The 10,459-nt window shown below is 36.8% G+C and overlaps 1 protein-coding gene across 1 annotated transcript in view; it reads right to left on the bottom strand.

Annotated features, from left to right (window-relative positions):
• The window catches only part of SNTG1 (syntrophin gamma 1), a gene marked incomplete at its 5' end in the record, with an annotated part of 207,702 nt that extends 202,035 nt beyond the window's left edge, over positions 1–5,667 (bottom strand). The window contains 3 exons of the mRNA XM_004697549.3: positions 4,261–4,302; positions 4,409–4,452; positions 5,604–5,667. Coding sequence (XP_004697606.1) covers positions 4,261–4,302; positions 4,409–4,452; positions 5,604–5,667 — 150 coding nt within the window. The remainder of the gene's footprint in view (positions 1–4,260; positions 4,303–4,408; positions 4,453–5,603) is intronic.
• Positions 5,668–10,459: the final 4,792 nt, after the last annotated feature.

Genomic DNA, 10,459 nt, shown 5'->3' with positions numbered 1-10,459 from the left:
TGTTGTTTGTCTTAACTGCTAAAAATTTTACTGTGTACAATTTGGAAATAAATTTCTGATCTCTGAATGATACTTTCCTTAAGAATTGACTCTATCATTTTCTTTGCAAAACAACGTCTTAAGGAAATTCATATACACAATTCTTTAACATTTATAGTTTTCAGTTGTCGGTCAGTCAGTTGTATTGTGGTTGTTTTCATATTGTTATGATCTTTGAAACCTATGCCACCAGTATCTCAAAAGTCAGCAGGACCATTCATGGTGAGCAGTTTAAGCAGACGTTCTATGCCTAGAACAGACTAGGGCTAAGAAACAGGATGCCCACTTCTGACAGATTCTATACTGGAAGCCTGAAGAACAGGAGTGGAGGAGTATTATCTGATAAAGTGCCAGAAGACGAACCCATCAGTTTGGAAGACACTCAAAATATGACTGGGAAAGAGCTGTCTTCTCAAAGTAGAGTTGACTTTAATGGCTTGGATGAAGCATGTGTTAGAATGTTCACCTGCTGTTGGTGCATGGCTGAAAATAAGAAATAACTGCACACATCCACTAATGTTCAGAACATGGAATGTACAAATGAGTCAAAGCTCCCTGAATGGCAGTGCCTTTGTTTTCTGTTGCTATTGTTTGTTATTACTTATGAAACTGTGCATCCATGAAGATTGATCCTAAAACCAATGAAACGCTGCTTCTCTTTCTGCTTTAATGTTTCTGTTCACTTGCCTATGGTTGAGCCCAAACAATGATAACTTCTTATTTGAAACTTCCCTTTTCAGAATAAAACCAAAGAAGCAGGTTTGCTTGCTTCCTAGATGTGCAGTTCTAGAGAAAAGGAAGAATGATGTATCCATCCTAGAGTTTAATCATGATTCTGGTTCTGAGAAAAATTCTGGTCTAAGACATGGTCCAGGAATGAAAGAGCAATATTCGTGATTCCCAATTATAAACTAAAGATTCAGTTTGGCTTTTTCTTCCATTCTGCAGAGAATAAGTATTTAATTAGCATTTTACACGATTTTTGTCAAAATAAAAATATTTGCTTTCGTTGTATGAATGTACCATTTGAACTCTCAGAATTCACCTACTGTTCTTATCTTGTAAGACTTACAGAACTACTTATAACTATTTGCATACTGAAATACACAATATTTCATATCAGTGAGATCATAAAAATAAAAGGCACACATTTGTTGTTGGGACCCATCATCTCAAAACTGAAACCAGATTTATTCTTTTAGACAGGAACCTCTGGGGTCACTAACCCATTCCCTCCATTCCCCGCGTGAACTTGATGGAAGGCAGAGTACAGCATTTCTAACAACGTGGATGCATGTTGCTGTTGGTAAGGGCTATAGAGTAATACCTGATTTAGAAGAACCTTGCATACCACAGAATGGAACGCTGTCAGGTCCTGCATTACCCTCACAATTAATAACAATTTTTGCAGCTACTCTGTTAATTCATCTTGTTGAGGGTCTTCCTCTTTGTTAACCTTCTATTTTATCAATCACGAGGTCCTTCACCTGGAAGAACTGGTCTCTCCTGATAACACACACAAACTATATCCTTGCTTCTAAGGACTTTCCTGACTATACATTTTCCAATAAATATTTGTTCATTCTTCTGGAAATCTATGCTATTTTCAATATTCTTTGACATCACAGTAAATCAAACACACCAATTCTTTCTCGATCTTCTGTATTCATCATCCATATTTTACATGCATATGAAGCGATTGAAAATGACTTGGGTCAGGTTAAAATCAACATAAATGAAAGCAGCAGACAAGAAATCAAATGACATATTGCACGGGGAATATCTGCTGCAAAAGACTACTTAAAATGTTTAAAATTAAAGATGACCTTCTGAGGACTTATGTGCCAAGTTAACTTCATTAGTCTTCTCTATTTTTATCTCTAGATTCTAATACTCTTGCCAATGATATTCAGAACTGTGAGACAATATTCATGATTAGAGAGTTTATTAAAGAAGTTAACAGGTGAGAAATGCTCAGGATAGAGTTATCGGGAAGTGTTACAAAGTTCTTCCTGGGGCTTCCAATAGATGCTCAAATGGCATACCACTCAGCTATAAACCTCTCCCTGAAGGCATTAAGCTGAAGCTCTGTGGGTCAGTAAACTCAGCTCCCTCAATTACATGCCCAGAGTCACTCAATTGCACAAGCCAGCCTCCTTCTCGAAAGGATGCATGCTTACTTGCTTCCTGGGCAGGAAGTCCATCACTCTGTTCTACGCTCCAGCTCCGGTTTCAGGCTGCTCCTCTAATGTTACATCTGTCTTCCAGATCCATGAGATTCACTGTGTAGGCATCTCAGGTGCAAAGGACCCCCTCCACTCCTGGCTCTTGTAGGTAATTATATCCCTTTTCCCTGGTGGTGTAGTGGTTTCGCTTTGGGCTGTGATCCACAAAGTTGGTAGTTCAAAACCATCATCATCCTACTCACAGGGGCAGTTCTTCTCTGTCCTATAAGGTTGTTACTCAAATCAACTCGATGGCAATGAGTTTGTTTGTTAGTTCAAAACCAGTGAGGTTACAATTTAGTGTGTGTGGTGGGGAGTTTGCTTTGAGGAATAATGTGTAATTTACAGTACAATTCCAAATTCCGCCCTCCCCCCACTTTTGAAACAGAATGAGCACTGTAAGAAGTGGCATTGCTGGTATATTGTTCTAATTTTTCTGCCACATGAATCAGTCTCATCAAACACTTCATCGCCATTTGTGAAAGCATGCTGCCTACCTGTAAAAAGCAAATTGCAAACACAATTCCATTTGACAGTATGTGACTGTCAGAGAATGCATGCTATTTTTATATATATTCCATGAATTTCAACTCAAAATGAGTCTCAACTCATTTTCACTTGTGAAAAAGGATGCAAGTTGACATTATTTTGCCATATTGAAATTTTACATATGACGCCTCCTGGCAGAATGCGCTAAGGGTGCTGTTCTCTCATTTATTTAAAATCTCTTATATAATCCCGTTCTCTACATATTTATAGACAACTTGAAATACTCATATTTTACACAATGCTCCCCACAGAGTGTGCATATGATGATGGCAAATAAATTTTGTGAAGCAAAATACATGTGCTGAATATTAACAGATTTTTATCTAATTATTCTAAGTGCTTATAAAGTGAATCACTTTTAATATGCAAACTTGTAAAACTCTGGTTCTTGCAAATGTGCAAGGTTATCTCAGTGAGGTTTGGAATAGCCTACCAATCCCAGTTCAACATGTCAGAAGAGTTTTATCTCAATAGCATTGCCCCCGGGGCTGCTAAGGTATGGTATGTGCAGACACCATAGAAACAAGAGCCTTGAGAAGCAAAGAACTATGAGGTTTTTATTTGGGTTCTGTGACTAGAAGTCATTAAACCTAATTCCACTTAGTCCTTTCCAGAGGGATTGATACAGAAATTGGTGAGAGTATATTATGAGATTAATGCTGGCAGGTCTTTTCAACGGACACTGACTCATTCATTTCCTTGTAATTGTTAATGTTATTTTACCACTCGTAACAGAAATGTCTAAGTCTGTGGCTTCTCCTAGTGTACTTGATAGACCATCTACAATGGATCCATTGTGTTTGTTGCTAAAACCCATACTAAGGAGTCCCACATACTCACTGCATTGGATTATCTGAGGTTGGATCTGCAGAGTTTGCCTTTTTAGGAACAGCCAAAAATCTGGTAAAAAGTGCCATATGCTAAACTCTTCTGTCTCAAGATTAACCTCCTCTAACACTCACTCCCCACCTCCCTCTGTGGGTCTCCTCTTTCTCTGTTTCTCTTCCTCTCTTATACATTCACATACAAACATATTCACCACAGATGGACAGCCTGATATGCTCTAGCTTTTGTCCCCACTACTGTATGACATAATACACATATAGATTATACGGTATATAAGATTTGAAGCAATTGCAAAAATTTAGAGATCTAATGTCCCTAGATACACAATTGTGGCTGGTAATCTGGACTGAGAAAACTTAGAAAATTGATGCTTAAGTAGGTCTTTGAATTTCATTTTATCCTGAATAGTACTCATTGATTTTTTTCTAATAAAAAATAATTAACATTATTTAAAAATGTGATAATGATGGCATAAGACCAGTGCTATATCTCCCTCCCTCATGGGGTGGGGGAAGAATAGTTATTTATTAGTGCAACAGAGGATGATTAATTTTACATGGTGGAAAATTATGGAATTTTATAAAAAGTCATGAAAACTCACCACTTCTTCATGTCTGCATTTTCTCACATTAATTCCATTTATCTGAAGTTAAAATGAAAGAACAATTTTATATCATATGTTGTAAATGTGTGTATATCATAGTGATAAATATTTGCTTAAACTTAGAAAAATAATGATGAATATATACCTGTAGAATTGCATCCCCAATAAAGAGTAATCCTGAAAGTTCCGCTACGAGTGAGAGAGAACAATGAATTATACGTCCGATATCCCCCTAATACGTCCATTTTATAATTAAATAAAACAGAAAAACCTAAAACCAAAGTCATGTCTGTTTTGTTTATTCCAACTCATGGCGACGCTGTAACAGAGCAGAACTCTGAGACTTAAAATCCTTAGCGGGGCAGACAGGCGCAATAGGCTCCGGGAGCCGCTGGGGGGTGGACACTGCTGAAGTTACTGGTTAGTAGCCTATCACACAACCAGGGCTTCTGAAGCGGAGTCCACACTTCTTTCATTTCAACAATAAGTTCAGCTTGGTCATTGTATGTTGTTGTGTTTATGCATTTCTAGATTTGATTTCAGGAGCCCTGGTAGTACACAGTGACTAAATGCTTGGATGCTAATGTCGGAGTTTATGCATCCACTCCTCTGGGGAAATAAGTGGTACTGGGCTACCATAGAGATTATAGCCTTGGGAACCCTGCCGTCAGTTCGCTCTGCCCTATGGAAGCGCTAGAAGTTAGAACAGACTCACTGGCAATAGGTAAGCCTGGGTTTTCTACACCTGTAAGTAATTACAGCCTCAGAAACCCACTGGGGTCTGTATGCGTCATCATTGACTTAATGGCAGCAGGTTTAATATCTTCCTGAGAACGTTTGCATCAATATTTTACTCTTTTTCATTAAAAAATTAATGTACCAGTTTGTTTAAACAGTCATGTGCTGAACCTTTTACCTGATCTGAATTGTTCCCAGTTTTTAGATATAATGAGTAAAGCGGTATTCATGTTCATAAATCAACTAATTTTATTTCTCATTTCCCCAGTTTTATATATACTCCTGTGTGTGATTAGTTCTGGCCAGTTTTATGACATGCGTAATCTCCTGTGTAAACTGCCACAGTAATGATACTAAAATATTTAAGGAACTCTCAAACTGAAAATTGTGATAAAAACAATCCAATGAGAAAATTTACAACAGATATGGAGAGACATTTGACCAGTGAGCACTGAATTTAAAGTCAGACTCAATTATTACCCAGCCAGGTGATACTTTTAGAAAGGCAATTATACCAAAGTTTATGCTTCCTAAAAATTACGTTTCTTCAATAAATTTGAATTTTGAAATAGGGCTACCATGTAATTCTCTAGATACTGTACCTTTTTGTTCCTTGGAGATTTTGGAAATGACCACAGGAATATTATGTTCTGCTCCCCCCTGTAAAGATAAATAGAAAAAAAAACCAAAAACATTGCTTTCTTTTTTTTTTAGGATATAGCTTTTAAGCAAGAAACTCTAAAGATTGTGAGTAGCATGTCATTTTAACACCAAACAGAATTTAGTATATCTGTGGAATATCTTCACTAAGTAAAGAGTGCTTCTTTGTAGTTTATTTTCCTCTCTAGAATTCCACTAGGACCATCAATGATTAATAAGTTAACTTTAAATTTTTTATTTTAAAATGTTGGTAATATAGTTTTTAAAGTAATGTGTAGCTTTTCCTTTCTAGAACTTTGTCTTTAAACTTCCAATTAAGACTGTGCCTTATGCTACGGGTTAATTCATTTTATGTAAGATGAGCATCTTCAAAGATGCCAGTGGTAGCGTTGGGAAGCAGAGACCAGGGAAGATCGTGACTTGCACAAAACAGCAAATTCAATCATAATGTTGGAAGAGATTACCCTGCATCTACTTAATTAATATTGCAATACACTTTGCTTGTTACCCCATCTGAACATTTATAATAAACTAGCTAGAAAGTAGTAGATGTACTTCGGTCTCATTGATAGAACATTGCATAACAAATAAAAGGAAAGAAAAGCAATCTAATCTTAGGTAAAGGAAAATAAAAAAATCCTTCAAACAAGTGTATGAAATATTTTTCTCTACATTACAGAACTCAAATGTTGTAAACAACATTCAAAGATAAAATATGTTGGAGGGTCACTAGGAGTGAGAACTGAATCAATGGACATTAGTTTGGTTGGCTGTTGGTTTCCTACCATCGTCAGATGTCCTGGTGGAGTGGTAGGTTATTATTGTACTGCTAACCCCAAGGTCAGCAGTTTGAAACCACCAGCCACTCAGCTGGAGGACAAAACAGGAAGGACCAATAATTGGAAAACATGGTCTTGGTGAGAGGAACTAAGCTACAGACCACATGATAGAATTTAGAAAATATCTTTTTTTCTCTAACAACACAGTGACTATACATGTAGAAATCTCATATGGAATACAAAAAAAAAATCAAATTGGCTCTATCTATGGGAAAAGGTGATGGAGAATCTGAAAACCAAGCCAGGGGCTGACAGAGGAACATACCACCATTTTCTCTGATGTAAGTTGAGGTTAAAGGTGAGGAACATTAAAAGAAATCCATAAGAGCCAAAATATGACCTTGAATGTATCCCACCTGACTTTTGAACACATCTCATTGGACAATGATGACAGAAAACTGGAACTGTGGGAGAACATCAAGAATATAATTAATGAAGAAAAACAAAGTTCATTAAGAAGAAAGGAAGGAAAGAAATGATCGAAATGGATTTCAGAAGAGACTATGAAATGTGTTCTTAATCATAGAGTATCTAAGGCAAACGGAAGAAATTATGAAGTCTAAGAGCTAAACAGAAATGTTCTGCTTCAAAGAGCAACTCTAGAAGACAAAATCCAATATTATAATGAAATGTGCAAAGACCATGAGTTGGAAAATCAAAAAAGGGAGAATGCAGTCTGCATATTATAAACTGAAGGAACATAGAAAAAAATTAACACTTAAGTTGTAGCATTGAAATATTCGGTGGGCAAAAAATTGAATGATGTAGGAAGCATCAAAAGAAGATAAAAGGAATGCAGAATCACGGCACCAAAAAGAACTCATCAGCATTTAAGCATTTCAGAAGATAGCATATGAGCAAGAATCGATCATAATGAAGGAAGGAGTCCACCTTGAGAGCATTAACAAAAATCAAGGCTCCAGGAATCGAAATGTGTCAACACACTGATGAAGCTCTGGAAGCTTTCACTTATCTATGCCAGGAAATTTGGAAGACAGCTACTGGGTCGACTGCCTGGAGGAGATCCATGTTTGTGTCCATCCAAAGACAAGTGATCCAACAGAAAACTCAAATTTTAGAACACAATCATTAATATCACATGAAAGTAAATGTTTGCTAAAGATTATCCAACCAAATTTGCAGCAGAACTCTTTTTCAGGCCAGATTCAGAAGAGGACATGGAGCAAAGGCTATCATTGCTGATGTCAGATGGATCCTAGCTGAAAACAGAAAATAAGTATAAAGATGTTTCCTTGTGTTTTATTGACTGTGCCAAAGCATTTGACTGTGTGGATCATCACAAACTGCGGATAGCCTTGGGAAGAATGGGAATTCCAGAACACGTACTCGTGCTCAGGCATCATGGAGCAAGAGGCAGTTATTTGAGCAGAATAAGGGAATCCTGCATGTTATCAAATCAAGAAAAGTATATGTCAGGGTGTACCTCTAAACATATTTATTCAACCTGTATGTTGAGCAAACCATCAGAGAGGGTGTGTTATATGAAGAAGAATGCAGCATCGGGATTGGAGGAAGGCTATTCACAATAGGTGATTGGAAGATGACACAACCTTGTTTGCTGAAAGGGAGGAGGATTTGGAATACTTGCTGACTGTTGGAAGGATTGCCTTCTTCACAATGGATTACAACTCATTGTTAAAAAAAAAGAGACCAAAATCCTCTCAACTGGACCATTAGGTGACATCATGATAAATGGTGAAAATGCTAAAGTTGCCAAGATTTTGTCGTGCTTGGATCCACAGTCCACGTTCATGGACATAGCAGGCAACAGATAAAATGACACATTGCCTCTTTGAGGTGCTGAACAGCAAGAAGAATGCTTTGAGGACTACAATGAGCTGACTCAAGTCCTAGTATTTTCAATGGTCTCATGCGCATGTGAAAGTTGGACATTGAATAAGGAAGATTGAAGAGGAACCGCCATGTTTGGATGATGGTGAATGTGAAGAACATTGACAGTACCATGGACTGCCTTAAGAACAAACCCATCTGTTTTGGAAGAAGTACAGCCAGCATGCTCCTTAGAGGCCAGAATGAGTACTCCCTAGTTCCAGTACTTCCCATCAGTCTCTGCTTCTCTGGAATACTGGCCTTTTTTATATTTCCTGAAAATGCTATGTCCCATCATCATTTTTGAGTATTGCAGGATATAACATATGCTGTTCCATGTGCTTTGAATGCCTTGTCCTTCAGACTTGAAAGACTATGACTTTAGAGTTCAGCTAAAGGAATCCCACTCAATTTCGTTACTTCTATAATGCTCGTCATAGCCAGAGAGTACATTACTTTATGTTACTATTTGATTAGTATCGCCTACAAATGGCCTGAGATCAAGGAAAGGTCTTCTCACCATCCTCTCAGTACATGCTGTTTCAGAGGGTGAGGCTGATCATCACTGGAGAATATTTGAATTATTGAATAATGATTATCATTCCAGTTCATGGCAAAGTCTAAGATTAATGACAGTGAGGCAAAGTTCTACTGTTTCTCAGATAAAAATTGAAGAATATATTATTATATTTTATAATATGATATTCTATTTACACATCTTAGTTAATTTTATAGCTAGTTTTATAGAAAATATATAAAAATGGCCCTAGCTAAAATATTTTCAGCAGGATTCTATCTAATTATTAACTATAGAATATATTTGAATCATACATAGATTATTTCAAAGCATTAAATAATTCCAATATTTTAATAAAGGAAACAATGAAGTGTTGGGCTTCAAAATGAAACATAGGATATCACCATGATATGTCCATTTAGACTCTATGTACTTGTAAACAGATATTCACAAACAAGCATTTGAATGAATGGCCACTGTGTACATGTGCTAGAGAGACTTCTGAGAGATAAGCACCTGATGAGTGGTGAGACATAACATGATCTCTCTGAAAGTCAGCTACATTCACCAAAATCACTTAGGGATTTTAGCTTGGATGAACTAAATATTTCACATTAATAACTGACCAGTACTTTACCCTTGATTCGTGGCATTGACCTAAAAATCTTCATACCATAGCATTATTATCTATCATTTTCTCATTCAAAGATGGCAATAATATATCCATTTTGTCTTTTATGACCAGTAAATAAATTCAAGTAAAGGGAATAAAGGTACAGAAATCTAAAAAGTGTGTAAATACATTTGTACTGTTATGAATAGTTGTTTTTTTTAATCATTTTTCAGGAACTAGAAATCACCAGTAAACTAAAAGGCAAATATTTATTTTCATTATTGTGAGTGCAGAACATACACTTGTTTGCAAAATTATTCTGTTTTAAAACCTTACGTTTCAGGATAGTCTGTCCAAGAGGGAATGGGTTTACCCAAAAGTCAAGATGTTAGAAAGGGTGAAAGTAAAAGGATATAGGAGAAACCACTGAGAGGGAGCTGCCGGAACATACCTATCGAAATGAATAGTTCAACTCTGAAAAACGACATAGGTGCTGAGAGCCATGAACATGGCAAATATTGGTAGGAAGGCACATAAAGTAATTTAGATGGGCTATACTTTCACTAGGCTGATGTATCTGCTGTCATTCAATCTGACAATAGAGAGAAGACTATGGAATCATAACTGGAGCTTTTGGGAAATCCCTTTTTGGGAAATCTGTTTTTGCAGATAAAATAATTTTGTTTTGTTTTTCAGGATTTCAAAGAGGGTCACAGAATTTTTTCGCGGGAACATCAGGGGGGTAAAATTACATGGTACTAGAATTTGAAGCCCTCAGGCCTGCTCCTGACACAGGTTTATTTTCAGTAGTTTTCATGCCATTAGTTCCTTGGTGAGCTCGGTGATTCCTCAGCTTCCCCACAGTACGGGCAATGCTGTAGACGTCTAAAGATGGTAGTCAATATTATAGAAAAGGGATCTCATACAGGTTTTGTTTTAATATTTAGTAATATGCTGGGGGGGATAGGTCCCCAACAG

Source organism: Echinops telfairi, unplaced genomic scaffold, assembly GCF_000313985.2.
Source record: "Echinops telfairi isolate 266 unplaced genomic scaffold, ASM31398v2 ScPeMD7_1;HRSCAF=3_0, whole genome shotgun sequence".
In the NCBI taxonomy this organism is placed as follows: domain Eukaryota; kingdom Metazoa; phylum Chordata; class Mammalia; order Afrosoricida; family Tenrecidae; genus Echinops; species Echinops telfairi.
Note: the sequence above shows the minus strand (reverse complement) of the source record. Positions and strands in the feature narration are given on the sequence as shown.